This window comes from Solanum stenotomum, chromosome 9, assembly GCF_019186545.1.
Source record: "Solanum stenotomum isolate F172 chromosome 9, ASM1918654v1, whole genome shotgun sequence".
Taxonomy (NCBI): Eukaryota; Viridiplantae; Streptophyta; class Magnoliopsida; order Solanales; family Solanaceae; genus Solanum; species Solanum stenotomum.
Window position 1 is genome coordinate 51,781,092 of NC_064290.1, and position 21,167 is coordinate 51,802,258.

At 34.2% G+C, this 21,167-nt stretch overlaps 4 protein-coding genes across 6 annotated transcripts in view; 1 reads left to right on the top strand and 3 right to left on the bottom strand.

Annotated features, from left to right (window-relative positions):
- The window catches only part of LOC125876353 (uncharacterized), a 226,402-nt gene that overhangs the window by 96,444 nt on the left and 108,791 nt on the right, over window positions 1–21,167 (top strand). The gene's annotated exons all lie outside the window — the stretch shown is intronic.
- LOC125877633 (uncharacterized) lies at window positions 10,526–11,484 on the bottom strand. Its single transcript, XM_049558865.1, has 2 exons — window positions 11,158–11,484; window positions 10,526–11,056 (listed from the first exon to the last, which is right to left on the bottom strand). The coding sequence occupies exons 1-2, from the start codon at window positions 11,482–11,484 to the stop codon at window positions 10,526–10,528; spliced, it is 858 nt and encodes a 285-aa protein (XP_049414822.1).
- LOC125877635 (uncharacterized) lies at window positions 12,575–15,104 on the bottom strand. The gene is made up of 2 exons (XM_049558866.1): window positions 14,810–15,104; window positions 12,575–12,750 (listed from the first exon to the last, which is right to left on the bottom strand). The coding sequence occupies exons 1-2, from the start codon at window positions 15,102–15,104 to the stop codon at window positions 12,575–12,577; spliced, it is 471 nt and encodes a 156-aa protein (XP_049414823.1).
- LOC125877636 (metal tolerance protein 1-like) lies at window positions 15,525–16,679 on the bottom strand. The gene is made up of 2 exons (XM_049558867.1): window positions 16,091–16,679; window positions 15,525–15,985 (listed from the first exon to the last, which is right to left on the bottom strand). The coding sequence occupies exons 1-2, from the start codon at window positions 16,677–16,679 to the stop codon at window positions 15,525–15,527; spliced, it is 1,050 nt and encodes a 349-aa protein (XP_049414824.1).

Below are 21,167 nucleotides of genomic sequence, written 5' to 3' on the forward strand. Positions count from 1 at the left end.
TATAAGGCTTATATAGAGCTAACAAACATTAATTTACATGTCCAACTTTGCGGATTTTGGTAGAATCAAGGTGAAAAAAAAGGGCTGTTTTCTGTTTGTTTTGGTTATCTTATTACCAATGAAACAAGCATTTTTTCCTATGATTCTTTTGTCCATCCTGCAGTCTTGGAATAATTTCTCGATGTACTTACTTGTGTTTGTTTGTAATGGAACGACTGAAAATCTTACCTGCTTTATTTGTCTTATGTTGCTAGTTAGCATTGGTGTGATTGTTCTTGTTATTGTATCTCTAACGATTCCCTCGAAGTACTTGATTCCTCCTTGGAGTTCTCTTCCTTGACTCCAGGACTAAGAGAGAAAGAATCTTAACATTTTAATACTATATTTGATCTGGTTAGCCTAGTTTTTCTGGGCTTCTACTTTGTACTTTGCATACGTAGTCGTGTCTTGACTTAAAAAGTAGTTTTTTTGGGAGAAGTATTTTAATCTACTTTTGTTCTTAATAGCTGGATATGTCAATTACAATAAGAAACAAGAAACATATATCATAGACTAATAATTGGATGTATCAAGATCTTTTAAATTACTAGTACATCTTCATCTATATCGAGGGCATGATCTTGAATAGGAGAGTATGGAGGTCAAGGATTAAGGTAGAAGGTTAGTAGATAGTTGAGCAATTACTCTCTTTCATATCAATGACAGTGTTATCAAAAGCAAAAGGCGCAAAAAAGCTCCAAGGTTTGTTGGGGCTTTAAATGCAAAGTGCACATACAACACGGACTTTAATGAAACAAGATGAAAAGGGAGGAAAAAGAAATACAAATATATTGGATTTCCATTATTTCAACTAGCTGTAGTTTCTGTGTGACTCTGTTGCACATTCAACTATGCTGGTTCTGTTTTAAAACTGCTTGATGCAGCGTATGAACGATGAACCAGTCGTTCAAATGGATTACATGAGGCATGTTAGAACTTCCCAAGATCCATATACTTTGCTTAATTTTGGGCTAGAAGTCTATTTGCTTATATGGAGAAATGCTTTGTTTCTTCTCATAAATGACCTGAAATCTGTGTGCGCGCGATCACAATTATTTTTAGGTGAATATTGCTGTTAGTAATATGCATCTCTTCTCAGTTTGATATTCTCGATCAATAAAATTTTCTTGCATATGCTAAATATGGACGTGGCTTTCCCATCTCGACTGTTTTCTGGTATTAAATCTCATATTTTTGGAGAAAAGTTGAGAAGATGTATTAAGCCATTTGGAATTTTTACATCCAAAAAAGGTAGCTCGATGCACTAAGTTTCCGCTATATGCGGAGTCCAGGGCAGGGCAGGGATGAACCACAAGAGTCAATTGTACGCAGACTTATCTGCATTTCTACAAGAGCCTGTTTCAACAGACTTCTGGTCACATGACAACAACTATACCAACTACGTCAAAGCACCCCTTCGATTATTACCACACTCACAAACACAAATCTGACATATATGTATATATATATTTTGACAAATGGTATCAGAAGAACATAAAGGAGAGAGATTTACGAGAAAATCTGAGGAGACAATATTAGTATTCAAGCCTTTTCTGGAGATGGAGAAACCGATGAAATGAAATTTTGGACTGATCCAGTGGACTGGCAGATGGTGTTAAAAAAAAGATTACAAAATATTTCCTTGTATTTGATGTACAGAATATACATTAAAAAAAAAGCCATCCTGATATTCTCCTTGACTTTATTGAATGAGCTTAGTTTTATAATCTCAAAGACGTAAAACGATACATTGTTTTAAGAGTAGTAAATTATTCTTAAATTGGTTAAAGTATAGAGAAACTAGTAACAAAAAATGACGAAAAGAAGAAGCAGAATGAACTATGAACAAACCATTTGTCTTGGTGAAGAAACGGAATTCGATAGACTATGAGGATGAGAAGTGGAAATAGCAAGTTATACCTATTAACAGATACAAAGGAAAATAAAAGTCTAGAATCAGTGTACAAACTCTGTTTGTGAACTAAAACTAATTCTACTTAACGAACGTGTACAATGTGATCAATTTCAGAATTCAAAGGCTGTATTCACAGTGTTTACGTAAAGTAAGAAAATAAGGAGCATTTGCTCATAGAAATCATGAAGAGTAAGAATTGTTGCATTTCCTTTTTCTTTTGTAAATTTACAACACCTATGAAGTGGATACTGAAGTATTACCAGAATGTACAAAGGAAAATCTATCAACTACTATTGCTAACATTGGAGCTGTATGCTGTACTACACTCCTGAGTCCTGACTGATTAATTATCTCGAGACAATGAAGATGTGAATTTGGAAGTACTAATAATATGTTCTTGTTGTTGTAGTTCTCTTGTGATTTCCTCAAAATAAACGTATTCTACTAGGAGTTCTCTTCCTTGATTACGGGTTTGTACTTTGTACTTTGTACTTGTAGGTGTCTTGAATTAAGTATTGTTTTTCATTTGGGAACTTCTCTAATATGCTTTTGTTCTTAGTACTTCGATGTGTTAATTACCCTCGAAAAAGAAAGATAAATGAAAAGATTAAAGTAAGCATAGGCTAAACAATTGTGTATATCAGTATTCCAAAATTACTGATTATTATAATCAAGCTTGATACCAATTTATACGAATCTCAGCAAGTGCAGATTCTTTTGTACTGTTTTCATAAGCAAATGGAGCTTGTGTTGACCTTGGAATTCCCTCTACTCAATTTCTGTAGATTCACTTTTCAAATTAAGGTAATACTCCCTCCGTTTCAATTTGTTTGTCTGGTTTTGATTTGGCAAGAAATTCAAGAAATTAAAGAAGACTTTTGAATCTTACAGTCTTAAACTAAAGATATACAAAATATACCAAAATTACAAACCTTCTCTGGCCCTTCAAGTGGTGGGGTTTCCATACAAGTTCAACTGCATTATTGATGGCTGTAGACCCTGAATGATAAGACTTTCGTGCAAATATTGACATAGCTTTTCCATCTTGAGAAGGGGAGCTTGGCGTAATTGGTAAAGTTACTGCTATGTGAGGTCATGGGTTCGAGCTGTGGAGATAACCTCTTTGCAGAAATGCAAGGTAAGACTGTGACCCTACTCAGTGGAAGTTTAGTGCACTGAGTTGCTTTTTTGATTTCTCTATCTTGGATGCTTTTGGTATTAACCCTTGCATATATTTAAAGAGCAGTCGAAAACACGTTACAAATCCATTTGGATGAGTAGTAAACAGATCTGGTGAAAGTGACAGATGATTTAGAAAAGGCTTACAAAGTATTTCCTTGTATATTGTGAATGGCAATGTAAGTTCAGAAAAGACATAGAAGTAGGCTATTCCGACATTATTTCCTTTTGACTTTACTGATGAAGCAGAATGAACTATGAACAAACCATTTGTCTTAGTGAAATAACGAAATTTAATAGACTACGAGGAACAAAATTTGTTAAACAATGAGGATGAGAGAAGTGTAAATAACAAACCAGTGGACTAATTTCGGGGACTATGGGAGCCTAACAGGACAGAAGAAAAGAATGAAAGATGAAGTGATGGTAAGTTAGAAAGTTTAGAATCAGTGTACAAACTCTGTTAGTGAACAAAAACTAATTCTACTAACGAACGCGTACAATGTGATCAATTTCAGAATTCAAATGCTGCATTCTCAGTGTTTGCGTAAAGTTAAAATAGTTAAATCTTTTGAATCCCGGAAAGAAAGAAAACAAGCAATGGAACATTTGCTCATAGAAATCATGAAGAGTGAAAAATGTTGCATTTCCTTTTTCTTTTGTAAATTTACATCACCTATGAAGTGGATACTGAAGTATACATGTACTTACCAGAATGTACAAATAAGGGAAAATCTATCAACTACTTGCTAACATTGAAGCTGTATGCTGTACACTCCCAACTGATTAATTATCTTGAGACGATGAAGATGGAGAAGTGAATTTGGAAGTTTCTATTGACAAAATCATATCTTTCCGGTTTTGCCTTTTGGAGAATGATATATTCCTACTCTGGACACAAGTGCTTGGCTGTGATATATCCCCCTTCTGTTTGTGCAATGCACAACTGCAGTTTTTATGGTAAGGCCGTCTCTCGATATCCATATCTGACATGGACAAGCTTCCGTCAAAGACACACTGAAGCATCACTGCAGCTGCTCCAGTGGCCATTTTATAAAGGTGTTTGGATAGTAAGGTGAGTTTTTCACTGTCTATGTGTGTGCATGGGATGTCGACGTGGTTATTTTGAACATTGTTTCATATTTTTGCAAAGGGCTTATATAGAATACAGTGTCATGGATTCACTAGCCTTACTATGATACGGAGGGAATAATCTAGTCTAGGTAGAAAAGCTCTTGTTATTGTAGTTCTCTTGTGATTCCCTCAAAATAAGTGTATTCTCTTCCTTGATTACGGGTTTCTACTTTGTACTTTGTACTTGTAGGTGTTTTGAATAAAGTATTGTCTTTCATTTGGGAATTTCTCTAATATGCTTTTGTATTTCAATTTGTTTGCCTGGTTTTGACTTGACACGAAGTTGAACTAAAGTAAAGAAGACTTTTGAATCTTGTGGTTTTAAACTTAAGGTATGTAGAATATATCAAACTTCCTTTTAATCTTGTGGTCTTAAACATGTCATATGTAAGGCAAGAATTTAAGAGTTGTCAAAAAAGGAAAGAGACTTTCTTTTTTAAACGAACTAAAGAAGCAAGTAAGACAAACAAATTGAAATGAAGGGAGTATATTGCAAATCGTTACTGCAACCAAATATACTTCTGATCATATCTTTAAGTAGATTGCTACAATGTCATTAAATCAATGAAAATATAATTTTAATTGTATAATTTGCCTTAAACCTCTCCAAGTTTGAGTACAATAATAATAGGGTGAAAAACTTAAATGTACAATATAAGCATCTAAATAACCCTTATATAACAATAATTTAATTTTTCACCTATATAGCAATAGTTTTTTTACAAAAATAAAATAAATAAAAAATAAATAAGAGATAAATTGATATAAATAATACAACAATACACGTTCCTATATTAAATAAGATTTCATTCCTTATTTTTCTCTTATTTTGATATTTACCTTCCACAAATCTCTCAATAATTAATCCCTCAATATTTTTATTTCCTTATTTTCCTCCCCTTTTCTAATCTTCTTCTTAAAATACTAAACAAACTGATTCTCTTTTTCTCTCCACCTTTTTTTTTCTAAACTCTCTTCACTCGTCTCTTTCTCCTTTTTTTTTTTCTTTTTATATACCTCATTTTATTTTCTGAATTTTTTTTTGTTTTTCTTTAGTTCTCTCCCTTCAATTTTTTTGTTTAAATCTTTTTTTACACCAATGTAGTTGGAACATATAACCAATAATAAATTTATCATCAATGTATGAATTTATATATTTTAATTTATTTGGTTATAATTTGGTATAATTCATTCATTATGGTAAAATTAAATTAGATTTATTTGAATTTGACACCAAAATTAAATCATATTGTACACCATGTAAATTAATTTAATGATACTAAAAAATTGATATATACTTGATTAGATTATGGTATTACGTATTATAGGATTGTAACATAACTAAAATCAACTTTACCATCAATTATAAATCAATATCTTTTATAGTTCTAAACCAACATATCACCAAAAAATTAGTCATACCCTACATCAAAGTATATATATACTATAACATATTGCAACTTTAAATCAACAAATTACCATTATTTTTTAACCAACAAATCCACCAATTATTTTTAGTTGTTATAGTTATTAAAATTTGAACTTGACACAAAGGTTACACCACATTGTACACCATGCAAATTAATTTGATGATTCTAAAAAGTTGGTATATACTTGATTAGATTATGGTGTTATGCATTGCAGGTTTGGAACATATAACTAAAATCAACATTACCATCAATTAAAAATCAATTTCTTTTATTGTTCTATATCGATATATCGCCAAAAAATTAATCACATCATCCATTAAATTGAAATCAACAAATTACCAATATTTTAACTATACCATCCATCAAAATATATACACTAAAACATATTACGGTTAATAACCAACAAATCACCAATTATTGTACCGGATCAGCTACCAAAGTATATTCCTTAATACATATCACTATTTAAAATAACATATCATCAATAATTGTACTAAATCGACCACCATCCATCAAATTGAAATCAACAAATTATCAATATTTTAACTATACCATCCATCAAAATATATACACAAAAACATATTTCGGTTAATAACCAACAAATCACCAATTATTAAACCGGATCAGCTACCAAAGTCTATTCCTTAACACATATCATTATTTAAAATAACATATCATCAATAATTGTACCAAATTGACCACCAAAGTGTACACAAAAAAAATGTGTTTAAAATTTTTCCGATAATTTATGGACCACATGATATAAATCATATTAACTATGATAATGTAGATCTTCTTCAAATTAGTTGTAATTTTTTATTTTGAACAAACAATCGAGCTCTTGACATCGATATACGCCTTCATCAAACGAGGACTCTTTCCGGGAGCATTATCAAAAGCAACTTTCTTACTCATAATCGATCTATTCAAAGAGTAAAAAAAAATTGTGTTGTAAGAGATGATTTTTAAAAGAAACAAAGAGAAATATTGTCAAGAAGGAGTTTCAAAACTTTTTCTTGAAAAAGATGAAAAAAATGTGTGCAGCAATGCATTTACCAAGGAAAAAAAAGTACATCAATGGTATTTCTTCCGTGTAAAGTTAACATGAAAGAGAAAGTAAGATATTTATTAAAGAAAACGTATCCAAATATAATTGTGATTGAGATTGTAAAAATTAATTAAAATAAAAGATAAAATATGACTCCCAAAAATTTAGTCCACTAACCAATAAAATAGTACATAAAATCGTGTAGATTTTTAATTTATAATAAAATGTCATATTTGTAATTAAAATGTTAATGTTATAAATAAAAAAACTAAAATAATACTAGGTAAATTAAGGTCTTAAATAATATATTCTTGTAATTTTTCCATAATAATAAGATTCGGTTTATTCATGAGATACTGATACATAGTATGTGATTACGTCTGAGCTGCCCATTGTATTGATGCAAAGACAGTATCTAACTCTATTTAAGGTGTCAAATTCACTTGATAATAGCTCGAGGATGATTGAGGCATAGTTGATTGAGGATATGACGAGATTAAATGTTAAGCTTCTCGATAATTACGTCTCTTTATATTAGTCCATTATGTGCCATTTTTAAGGTTGGGCAATGAACAAGGTAGCATGGCTTAGTATTAAGGTTGGGAATAATGTCATAATGGTCTACTATTATGTTTGTTTCTGTACTTGCCTTGTTTGTCACAAAATACAACGAAATACGTACAGACATACTTTGTAAGACTTCTCTAAACCATCTTTCATTTTCATCAGATCTGTTTACTTTTCATTTCATCAGTTTCTCCGTTTTCAGAATGATGCTTTAGTTGCTGATATCGTCCCCTCAAGTACCGTTCTTCTTTATCTCTCTCCTTTGCCTTTACGTAAATGTACGATTTCTGTTTTGAGTGTGGTGTGATAATAGAAAATGAATATATGAATAACAAACTGGAACATAATACTGTTCATTCTTAAGAAAAGTTTCAAGAGAAGTTCTTAACAATGAATTCACATTTCCAAGAATAGTTTCAAATATCCAAATGGATTCGTAATGTGGTTTCTGTTACATTACATCACCCTAAGTGGAAATAAAAATAGAAGAAGGTAAAATAGAAAATAAAATAGAAAAAGGAAAAGTGAAGATCAAGAAGTTCTGGTAAATTTGGTTTGAAAAATTTACTATATGATAGAAGAAAAGCAGTACATTCAACTACTTGCTAAAGTCGGCGCTGTATGCTGTACATTCGTGACGAATGAATTATTGCAAGAAGAAGATGGAGAAGAGAATTGGGAAGTTGCTATTGACAATGTCATATCTTTCTGGTTTTGCCTTTTGGGGAATGATACATTCCTACTGTGGACACAAGTGGTTTGATTATCCCCTTTCTGCTTGTGCAATGCACAACTGCAGTTTTTATGGTAAGGTCGTCTCTCGATATTCATGTCTGACATCGACAAGCTTCCGTCAAAGACACACTGAAGCATCATTGCAGCTGCTACAGTGGCCATTCTCTTCTCTCTCCTCTTTCTTTAGTGATGCAACGTGGTTTTGTATGAAGTAAGTGTAATCATATGTGTTTGAGGATTTATATAGAGATAGTAGTAAGTACTGAGTTATGTGCCCAGCTTAGGGAATTTGATAGCATCAAGGGTGAAAAAAAGGATTCTCTAGAATTCAACAAGTTCTTGTGCATGTTATTACCGTACTATCAACGAAACTAGCGTTTTTTCCTAAGATCTGTTTTTGTCTTGGCTGCAGTCTTTGCTTAATATGTCTGCACATGCTGTTTTGTTCTTTATATGTACTTACTTCTGCGTGTTCATTTTATGTAAGATACTTTTATTAGTTTACTGTCTTATATATACTGGTGTTTGATAGTTTTTATTCCGCTGCTGCATCTGTCAAAATTGCAAGACTGTTGGCTTTAATACCTCCGACAACCTTGACAGCCATAAAGATGATGCAAAGGACAACTGCAACGCACAGTTTTCTCATCGATGCTGATCTCTCCTGTTCATCCTTAGACATGGTATTAACATCTGAGAATCCACACTGTGCTGAACCACAGATTTTACCATGTACCTCAATTACATGTCCATATTGTTCCGCGTTCTGCGAATCTGCCTTGGTTTAGCATCCTTCTTGTTGAATAGGTACCTAATAGCTGCATGGTCAGTAAAATCAATCACTTTAGTACCTACCAAATATGATCTGAACTTGTCGAAGGCGAACACTAAAGCTAGCATCTCCTTCTCAGTCACTGTGTAATTAGCTTGTGTAGAGTCTAGGGTCTTGCTTGCATAATAGATCAAGTGGAACACTTTATTCTTTCTTTGTCCCAACATTGCACCTACTGCTATGTCGCTTGCATCACACATGAGTTCAAATGGTAGTCCCCAATCAGGAGCAATTAAGATGGGAGCCTTAATTAAGTTCCTCTTCAACATCTCAAAAGCTTTCAAGCACATCTCATCAAAGTCAAACTTCACCTCCTTCTCCAAAAGACTGCACATAGGTCTTGCAATCTTGGAAAAATCCTTGATGAATCGCCGGTAGAAACCTGCATGACCAAGAAAATTACGCACCCCTTTTATAGAAATGGGAGGGGGCAATTTTTCAATAAATTCTACCTTGGCCTTATCAATCTCTAAACCCGACTTCGACACCTTGTGACCCAACGCTATCCCCTCTCTAACCAAAAAATGACACTTTTCCCAATTTAAAACTAAGTTAGTGTCCTCACATCTAGCAAGTACTTTATCAAGATTCCGGAGACATACCCCAAAAGACTTTCCAAAAACGGAGAAATCATCCATGAACACCTCTACAAAGTCTTCTACCATATCATGAAAAATGGCCATCATACACCTTTGAAAAGTCGCTGGTGCATTGCAAAGTTCGAATGGTATGTATTTGAAAGCATAGGTACCATAAAGACAATGGTCTTTTCCTGATCCTTGGGTGCAACTAAGATCTGGTTGTAACTGGAATACCCATCTAAGAAACAATAGTACTCCTGCCCTGCTAGTCGGTCAAGTATCTGATCAATGAAGGGAACCAGGTAGTGATCTTTCTGGGTGGCATCATTAAGTTTCTGGTAATCCATACAAATTCTCCAACCGGTCATTGTTTTAGTAGGAATCAACTCATTCTTTTCGTTTCTTACCACTATCATACCTCATTTCTTGTGAACACATTGCAAAGGACTTATCCACTTACTATCTGAGATTGGGTACACAATTCCAGCATCTAGCCACTTTATTACTTCATTTCTTACCACTTCTTTCATCAAAGGATTTAGCTGACGTTGATGTTGTGCACTTGGTTTGTGATCATCTTCCATGTAGATTATGTGCATACATAACGCAGGACTAATCCCATGAATATCAGCCATCTGTCATCCAATCGCTCTCTTTCTCCGCTTTAAGATCCTCAATGCCGCATCAACCTGTAATTCAGACAATTCTGCAGAAAGTATAACATGCAAAGTTTCATTCACCCAAATAAGCATACCTTAGGTGAGACGACAAAGTTTTTAGTTCCAGCTTGATCGCTTCTTCTATTGATAGCTTTGGTGAGGGCCCTAACTCACGATCTAGTGACTCTGCTCAAAGCTTACGAGTGTTAACAAATGCTAGATTCAAACATGAATCTATATCTTGAGCCAGTATCTCCATCCACCTCATGACCTACTAAAACTCTCTCTATGGGATCTTCAGCACAACTACTTGTGATTCTACTACGTGATCAATCACAATAATAACAGATAACTCTTCATAGATATAAGGCAATTTTAAAGCGCGATAAACACCGAATACTTCTACCTAATCATGTGCCCTCATAGTTAATTGACCAACTGCTACATCAATCAATGCCCTACTCGTGGCCAAGAACGGACGTCCCAAAATAAATGGAACTTCAGAATCGGATTCAAAATCTAAGACCACAAAATCCATCGGAAAAATCAAGGAACCTACTTGCACGAACACATCTTCTACCACCCTCTCTGGCCTAGCAATGGTTCTATCAGCGAGTTGGAGAATAACAGTGGTTCGTTTTGGACTACCCAATCTAAGCTTTTGATACAATGGTAAGGGCATCAGATTTATACTTGCCCCCAAATCACACAACCCGCGGGCATGGACACTTTGCCCAATTGTAATCTGCACAGTAAAACTACCCGGATCTTTTAACTTTTTGGGTAGTCTATTTTGAATTCTATAGCTGCACTCATCAGTAAGTGCTACAGTTTCATACTCTGTGAACCTCCTCTTGCTAGCCACAATGTCCTTTATGTATTTAACATACTTCAGGATACCTTGCAAAATGTCAACCAAAGGCAAATTAATATGAACCTGTTTAAGGAGAGAGAGAAACGTACCGAAACATTCATCCTCATTCTTTTTTTTAGCCTTTGTGGAAACGGAGGTGGTAATTTCTTTTGAGGAACGGGTACCTTAACATTGGAGCTTTTTACTACCTCTTCCACTTTCTTTTCTTTGGTACTTGCCTCAGTATCTCTCTTCTTTGGAGCTTGTTCCTCTAATTGTAACCCACTTCTAGTACTTACTGCATGCAGTTGCTTTGGGTTGGGTTCAGTATCACTGAGCAGCCTACCTTGGGGACGAAAGTTCAGAAAATTAGCTACTTGCGCAACTTGTTTCTTTAAACTCATTTGGGACATTTGGATGTTTCTGATGTTCTCATCCTGCTTATCTATTCTAGCATTTAGTTTGGTCCCTATTTCAGTCATGAGCTTTTGGAGTAGCTCTTCATTGGTCATCCCCTTTTGGTGCACTAGGATTTGCACCTTGGTTAGGATTTTGGTATTATTGCCCATCCCCTTGAGAACGGTATTAGTTAGCCCCTTGCACCTGATTTTGGTTTTGGTTCCCACCTCATGAGAAGTTAGGATGGTTCTTCCAACTAGGGTTGTAGGTGTTACTATAATTTTGCTGACCTTCACCCCTTTGCGCATTACCCACATAGTTTACGGAATTCGGGTTTACCTCACATTGCTCGGTTTCATGAGCTCCACTACACATACCTCACACCAATTGGCTGCGTGTTGCACAACGTTTACCGGTGCATGATTTAGAGCCATCTGTTTAAAATGTAAGGCTATGTTATGTTGTATAGCATCTAATTTGGCATTTATGGTAGTAGCTTGATCTACATCTAAGGTCCCTGCGGCCTTTTGGGTTGTGGTTCTCGGCATTTCCCCCCTCATATCCTGGGTTCCCTTCGGAGAGTCTATTGAGTAAGTCGAACAACTCTTCACATGTTTTAGCTTGGGCCTGTCCACCTGCTGCACTATTAAGAAGTACACGAACATTATAATCTAAACCCTCTAAGAAAGTGTGAGCAAGTACCCCATTAGTTTACATATGGTGCGGGCAAGCATTCAACATTTGTTTGAAACGAGCCCATGTTTGGTACATGTCCTCCCCTTGATTTTGCCTAAAGCATAATATCTCACTCCTCAACCGTGCGGTTTTCTTGGATGGAAAGAATCGACTCAAGAACTTTCTTGCTAGGTAATCCCAGGTAGTGATGGAGTTTGGTGGTTCAGTATCTAACCAATGCTTTGCGGCTCCTAACGACGAGTATGGAAACAACGTCAGCCTCACATAGTCCAATGAGACTTCAGTTGGGATGTATGTTAGTGATCTCTATAAAGTTCCTAAGGTGAATTTGAGGATCCTCGTGAGGGAGATCAGTGAATTGCCTATTAGAATGGAGAAGTTGTACCATGCCTTGTTTTAGTTCAAATCTACCCCCGGTGGAGGTTTCCTAATACTAGATACCACATTGGCTGTGAGTGGGACTGCCACATCACGGACTGGTCTTGCAGGTACTACAGGGGGTACCACTTAGTTGTTCAAGTTCCCGGGGTTATTCACATTGTCTTGATTATTGTTCTCATTGTCTTCTTGAAGACCTAACCCCAATTCTCCATGTCGTCCTTGATTAGCCATTTTCCTGTGCTGGCGTAAGACTCTTTCAGGTTCGTTGTAAGGTTCGACAAGTTCTCCCTTCCGAGCTAGACCTGAAAGTCAATTGTCTGCAATATACAAGCTAAGATCAAGTAATTAATACATGAATATTCTATTTGTAGACTTAAGAATATTGAATATAAATCAATTTCTAAGTCCCCGACAGTGGCGCCAAAAACTTGTTGCTCCTAATTGCACACGCAAGTGTACGTGGTCGCACAAATAACATAGTAGCTCTTAAAAGAACCAGATTATCGAACCCAAAGGACTTGTCAATTAACTATTTACTAAATTATACTAGTCTAATTATTTATTTAAGAGTGCTAAAAGAGTTTGACTTTTTATTTATAAAGAAAAGAACGTAGGAATTAAATAATAAGATTACTTACAGTGATTGGGCAAATTCCAGGGATGCAACATGCAATGAATCTCATGTATCATATTCTTGGCTTAGAACTAATTTTAGTTGTCAAGTTACTGGTTTATAGGCTTAATTGTATGAGTCAGGCTACACACCTCTCATCGCCTACTCCAGTTAGTTATCTAACTACATCGTTGAGCGGGGATAAATAGACTAACTAGCGAACATTTATATTTCATCTTATTTCGTAACCAAGCAAGTTGTTCGTCCGGGTGTCATTCCTGAACACTAATCACCTCAATCAAATGGGTCGACCGAGCTCTCTATATTCTCTGGTCTATCTAACCCCTCTTCTCTCGATTTTAAGATTAGACAATAGATTTATCCTATGGTGCGCAAGCATAAATACTAAAACAAGAATATAGAAGTAACTTCTAATGACAACCAAGAATTAATTCATAAACCTTAAATATTCAACATTCGATTTGTAGCTACAGCCCCAGCACAAGGGCGTTTCACCACTAATCTCTAGGAAAAGAAAGAAAAAGAAAATAACCCTAAAAAATATTGACAACTTTTTCTTGTAAAGTACCTCCTTATTGATCTCCTCTAATAATTATTTCTATAAACTATTTATAGATGTAGAAAATCTTAAATAAAATAATTGATTCCAAAATAAACTAGAAAATCAAAACCAAACGGAATTTGAATTTCCTAATTTTACGCATATTCGGTAACCGCCTCAGCCGCTGCTTCAAACAATCTGAAGGTGTCTTCCACTGCTGCCACGTGGAAGCATTCTCTTTTTCAATTGAACTTTGCAACTTTATATTTTATACATTATTATATTGAATTTAATCATTAAGTTGTCTACTTGATTTTCTTCTATAATTTTTCATTTTTAATTCGTTTTAGCTCCGAACTTCTTTAACTTTACACCAATTTACTTCTACAAATAAAATATACTATTTAGCACAATTCATAAAATTCATGCTCAAAAAGGACAAATATAAATAATAAATATGAAACAAATAATGATTAAAAATATGTATTTTTGGCCTCACATTATCTATCTCTATTTAAGGTGTCCAATTCACTTGATAATAGCTCGAGGATGATTGAGCTAGAATAGTCACTTGTAGGCTCTTTATTAGTCCATTATGTGAGGTTGGCAAATGAACGAGTTAGCATGGCTTAGTGATGTATTTTTTTCTCTTCCTGCAATATGTTATGTCAATCATACTAAACTATGCTCCTTTTATCTTTAACGTAACTGGTAAAGTTGTTGCTACGTGTTCTGCTGGTCATGATTTAAAAAATAATTATTTAACCTAAACCAAGTCCTTATACAACACAAATGTTAAACTAATGGATCATGTTAGACCATTGAGATTATAAAACTAAGCTCATTTAGTAAAGACAAAGGGAGTAATGTCATAATGGCCTACTATTATGTTTGTTTCTGTACTTACCTTGTTTGTCACAAAATACAACGAAATACGTACAGACATACTTTGTAAGACTTCTCTAAACCATCTTTCATTTTCATCAGATCTGTTTACTTTTCATTTCATCAGTTTCTCTGTTTTCAGAATGATGCTTTAGTTGCTGATATCGTCCCCTCAAGTACCGTTCTTCTTTATCTCTCTCCTTTGCCTTTACGTAAATGTACGATTTCTGTTTTGAGTGTGGTGTGATTACAGAAAATGAAGATATGCATAAAATAGAAGAAAAGCAGTACATTCAACTACTTGCTAAAGTCGGCGCTGTATGTTGTACACTCGCGATGAATGAATTATTGCAAGAAGAAGATGGAGAAGAGAATTGGGAAGCTGCTTTTGACAAAGTCATATCTTTCTGGTTTCGCCTTTTGGGGAATGATATATACCTACTATGGACACAAGTGGTTGGATTATCCCCTTTCTGCTTGTGCAATGCACAACTGCAGTTTTTATGGTAAGGCCGTCTCTCGATATTCATGTCTGACATGGACAAGCTTCCATCAAAGACACACTGAAGCATCATTGCAGCTGCTACAGTGGCCATTCTCTTCTCTCTCTTCTTTCTTTAGTGATGCAATGTGGTTTTGTATGAAGTAAGTGTAATCATATGTGTTTGAGGATTTATATAGAGATAGTAGTAAGTACTGAGTTATGTGCCCAGCTTAGGGAATTTGATAGCATCAAGGGTGAAAAAAAGGATCAACAAGTTCTTGTGTTTATGTTATTACCGTACTATCAATGAAACTGGCGTTTTTTCCTATGATCTATTTTTGTCTTGGCTGCAGCCTTTGCTTATTATGTCTGCACATGCTGTTTCGTTCTTTATATGTACTTACTTATGCATGTTCTTTATAATTTACTGTCTTATATATATACTGGTGTTTGATAGTTTTATCTCTTGAAACTTGTTTAAGAATGATACAGTATTTTCCAGTTTATTCTGCATATTGTCATTTTTACATTTTCAATACTCTCTTTCTATTTGAATGGTTACATGGCTAATGTTATATTCCCTCCTAATATAATCAACCACTTTATCCAGCACCATGTCAGCATCAGCATCAGGTTTAATATTGACATGACAAGCCAAGAGTACTTTTCCGACTGTAATCGCCCAAATGTGCAATTCATGGATTGCAGCAACCTCCTCCATCTCACAAAGCCCCTTCTCAATTGTTGTTGCATCAATTTCTCTCGGTGTGCTCTCCATTAATACTTCAAGAATATTCCGAATCATCTTAATAGTTGTGGCAAGAACAATGACGGAGAAAATGAGTGTGCAAATTAGATCAATGATTTTCCACTCTGGTTTATACCATATAATAGCTCCTCCAATCATGACTCCTATGCTCTGAATACAATCTCCTAGTACATGAAGATAAGCCCCCTGCACATTAATATTCCACTGTTTCTTTTTCTTTTCACCTTCACTCTCACAGGAATCTTTAAGTAGAGGCACAGCAGTGTGATGATCAGCGTTATGTGCTTGGTTCGAAGGTCCCTCATTATGGTGATGGTGCCGGCTAACACTTATTCCATGTATATCATGTGTATGCTCATGATCATCATCACCATGCTCTTTGTGATTATGGCCGTGGACGTCATGATGACCTAACAAGAATGCCATGATGAGGTTCACTCCTAATCCAAATGCAGACACGATAAACATGAGGAAGCCTTGAACTTCACCGGTATCATGTATAAGACGAGCAATGGCTTCATAAACAAGGATACCAGCTAGAAGCCATATCATTTGGATAGAAACTAATGCACCAAGTAGCTCAATTCTGAAAAAACCATACGACTGGCGTGGATTAGCTTCCCATCCTGATGCCCAAAGTGAAAACAAGGATATTGCAAAAGCTGCAACATCTGATAGTAGATGAGCTGCATCTGTCAAAATTGCAAGACTGTTGGCTTTAGTACCCCCGACAACCTCGGCAGCCATAAAAATGATGCAAAGGACAACTGCAATGCACAGTTTCTTCATCGATGCTGATCTCTCCTGTGCATCCTTAGACATGGTATTAACATCTGAGAATCCACACAGTGCTGAACCACAGATTTTACCATGTACCTCAACTACATGTCCATATTGTTCCGCGTTCTGCGTATCCATCTAAAAAACAGATTTTTAAAAATGCCAATCAATAACAAGAAAAATGAGTCTAACTGTCTCATGCATATTCTAAATTGATCATGATGAGCCCAGATAGAGTTAGTATTTAGTACTGTCTTTATACATAAAAGGAGAAACTATATAATTAGATATACTCCACTACCATATATAGTATTACCTGTACTTTCAAAATATTACGTATCTTACCACTAATTAAGAATTTCTTACCATATATTGAGGAACATATACCTAGATACATGTATTTTTTCTACCAAATACATTAAAATAGGGATAGAGGCGAGCAAGGGAGGCGAGTGAGATTTGTTATGTATCTCAGATATATGTATCTACTGTGTATCTAGTATGATTCACATGTATCTAAGATAACAGATACATAGGAGAGTGGCGAGCGAGAAGTATGATTCACATGTATTTAAGATAACAGATACATAGGAGAGTGGCGATCGAGATGGGAGGTAGGCGAGAGATCTGGTATGTATGAATCTGGACGCACCAAAATTTGGTAAAATTCGTAATATTGCAAACTAGAGTGTATGTAAATAATTAACTCCTAAACTAGTGAAATTTATGTAGGTTTTCCTACATAAATGACAAACACAACAACAAGTGCAAACAAATTCAAAGAGAGATGGATTCAAGGGGGTACCTTGCAAATCCGAGCTGAGACCTTTTTTTAATTAGCCCTTCCAGGAGCTTTCACTTTTTACTTCCTTGGTGATTCCGAACTCACAATCTTAAGGTTGGAAGCGATGGGTGCTTATCAATCAAGCAACTCCCTTTTATCCGAGCGGAGATTTCAAAAGGGTTATGCTATATATAGGAATAAAATGAGGTATATATATACCCTATGGGAAGGAAGAAAAAAAAGGGAGATGCAAAATTCCACTTCTCCAAAAAAATTCAACCAAGTATATTTATATTATATTTATAATACCTATCTCATAAGAGGGAGTTTACATGCCACTTATAAGAGGGAGTTTACATGCCAAAGCAAGCAGTAGGTCAACTTGTCTACTTTGGCATATAGGGGCATTTTGGTTATTTTTCGTGGTTACTTGTTTTGATTTGTCTGTTTTATTTGTTATAATCTTTTATATTATTAAAACTTACAATAATAATTTAAAAGACATATAAACAATTCGGGTTGAGTCTTAGACTTCTATCGGTGCCACATAAATTGAGACAAATAAAGTAACATGTAGTAGTTGAAAATGACGTGAAAGATACTATAAATCCCAGTAATTAATTAACAACTGGAAATATCAGCCACTAAGTTATTTTTCTGAAAACGGAGAAACCGATGAAATGAAAAGTAAACAGATCTGATGAAAGCGACAGATGATTTAGAAAAGTGTTACAAAGTATATATGTTGTTAAATATTTCCTTGTATTTTGTGAGTTGTGACAGGCAAGGTAAGTACAGAAACAAAATAACTTAATAGTAGGCCATTTGTGATAGTAAAGACAATGGCCCAAAATGATCATTATTTTAAACATTTGTGTCATACAAGGACTTACTTTGGTCTAAATTGATGCATTATTTTAACATTTGTATGGTTTTGTTCGAAGTAAGTGTAATCGTTCTTAAAATTCTGTATGTGTGTTTGAGGATTTAATATAGAGATAGAAAGTACTGAGTTTGTTCTGCATGTCTTCATATTTTACATTTTCTTTTATACTCAAACACAGATCATACATTTTCTTAAAGGCAAAGAAGGATCAGAAGAACACAAAGGAGAGAAAAACAAGAAAACTTGAGGGGATGATATCAGCAACCAAAGCATAAACGGAGAAACCGATGAAATGAAAAGTACTAAACAGATCTGATGAAAGTGACAGATGGTTTTGAATGATCTTACAAAGTATGTGTGTACATATTTCCTTGTATTTTGTGACAGGCAAGGTAAGTGCAGTAATAGTAATCCATTTGTGGACATTATTCCCTTTGTTCTTTACTGAATGAGTTTAGTTTTATAATCTCAATGGTCCAAAAATGATGCATTATTTTAACATTTGTGTCATAAAAGGACTTAGTTAGGTCTAAAATGATGCATTGGCAGTGATCTTTTTTCTACGATGTTTGACGTAGAGTGTGAAATGAGATCTTCTTGGTACACAAACAATTACCAGAATGTACAAAAATTGGGGATGTATAAGAAGAAAAGCAGAACACTCAATCCTTTGCCAAACTCATCTGACTAGGAAATATATAGCCAAAATCTATCATGAACTATTTGGTAAGCTCAACGTTACACTCGTGACTGATGAATTATTGCACGAAGAGGATAGAGAAGCTGCTATTGACAAAGTCATATCTTTCCGGTTTTGCCTTTTGGGGAATGATATATTCCTACCATGGACACAAGTGTTTGGCTGTGATATATCCCCCTTCTGTTTATGCAATGCACAACTGCAGTTTTAATCGTAAGGTCGTCTCTCGATATTCATGTCTGACATCAAAGACACACTGAAGCATCATTTCAGTGGCCATTCTCTTCTCTCCCCTGATGCAATGTGGTTCTACAGAATGTTCAAGAAGTCGTTAAAATTCTATATAAGGTTTTATATAGAGATCATATTAAGCATTGAGCTATGTGCTCAGCTTAGGGTGAAAAGGATTCGCTAGAATTCAAAAAGTTCTTGTGCGTGTTATTACCGTACTATCAATGAAACTGGTGTTTTTTCCTATGATTTACTTTTGTCTTGGCTGCAGTCTGCAGATGCCGGTCTTTTATATATATGTATTCATGCGTGTTCGTTAAATGTAAGATACTTATATTCTTTTATCGTCTTATTTACTCAAACTATACGTTTATTTAGTTACAAGTGTGTTGATCAGTGAACTAAGTAGACTCTCTATTTGGCTCTTATTTTAGTTTCCATTGCTGGCCTGCTAATGTTTATAAAGTTGTACTTTTGTGTCTGTTTTTATTGAATCATTTATGTATTTTAATGGCATATTTAGTTTTGGTTAGCTTAGTTATTCTAGGTTTGTACTTTGTACATTGTGGTATCTTCACTTAGCTATTATTATTTTTCTAGGTGATGTTTTCTAATATGCTCTTGTTCTTAAAACTTGGATATGTATGGCCATTGATGTTTGACATCAATTTATAGGAGATTCTTTTGTCCTAATTTCATATGAAAATACTGTAATCCGTGGACGAATCTAGTGTATATGAGTGTATTATAAACACCTCTTATAATTTTGTTTAATATTTGTATATTAAGTGCATAATATTCTATATCAAGTTTTTAAATATTGTTGTAAAAAAAATAATGTTATTTATAATATCGTATATAGAGATTTTAACCATTGCTGTAAGAAAATAATGAGCTACGCGACTGAAAGCTTAAGAACTGGCTACCTAAGTGCAAAGTAGTATTGTGGGCTGTACTTTTTCGCTAATATCCCAAAATATAGGAAAAAGGAAAAAATATAGAGCAATTTTCACATATAGCAAACATAAAAATCATATTTGTATGTTATAGCTATAGTTTGCATAATTGTGCTCCATAGCAAATTTTATATTTGCTATGGAGCTTTTGATTTGTATAATTCGCTAGATACATCCAATTTTATAAAAATTGTTCAGTTTTGTATAAATTCATGTATACATTGTAATTTGTATATGAGAACCATATTTGTATAATTATAAGTGTATATGACAAAAATATATGTATTTGTATTTGTATATACACTTTTCTCTCGCTTTATACAAATACAAACGCATTTTATACATTTGTATACCGAATGAGTAATTGTATATCGAAAATGACTAATTTTATACCGAAACAGATGGCAAAAAAATGGGATGTTTGCTGTGAATTACAAATAAAATAAACTATGACTATAATATTTAATTTGAATTAATAGTTTGCTATTTCATACAATTTTCCCAAAAATAGAGCCCTAAATTTTGTGATTTAGAGTAGATATATCCCTTATTAAAAGGGTGGTGCATATATGGCTCATCGTCTAATAAATAATGCATATTTACTCTTTTCGTTAATATACCTATATTTACCGAATTTATAAATTGATTTTTAATTTCAAAAATATCATGTGGCTTTAAAAAATTATCTAATACTTTTGGAGGGATTAAATAAAACTGTGAGGTAATTTTTTAAAATCACGAGATATTTTTGGAATTAACAAACCAATTTTAAGATATTCTTGGAATAAACAAACCATTTGTTAGACGATGATAGCACCATTAAACGAGGGATATATCTATTCTAAAAATCAGCTTATCCAAAATACATTGCAAAATAATGAAAACTCACTTCAAAATTAATTGTTTGGATTGACTTTTAACTTATGATTTATAAGTTAAAAGTGTTAAAGTTGGAAATTCTAACTTGTGCTTCTTCTTTTTGTTGTTGTTGTTGTTGTTTTTCTTACTGAAAAATAAGTGCTTATAATTACTTTTCTATTTTACACAAATATTATTAGACTGTTTAAAA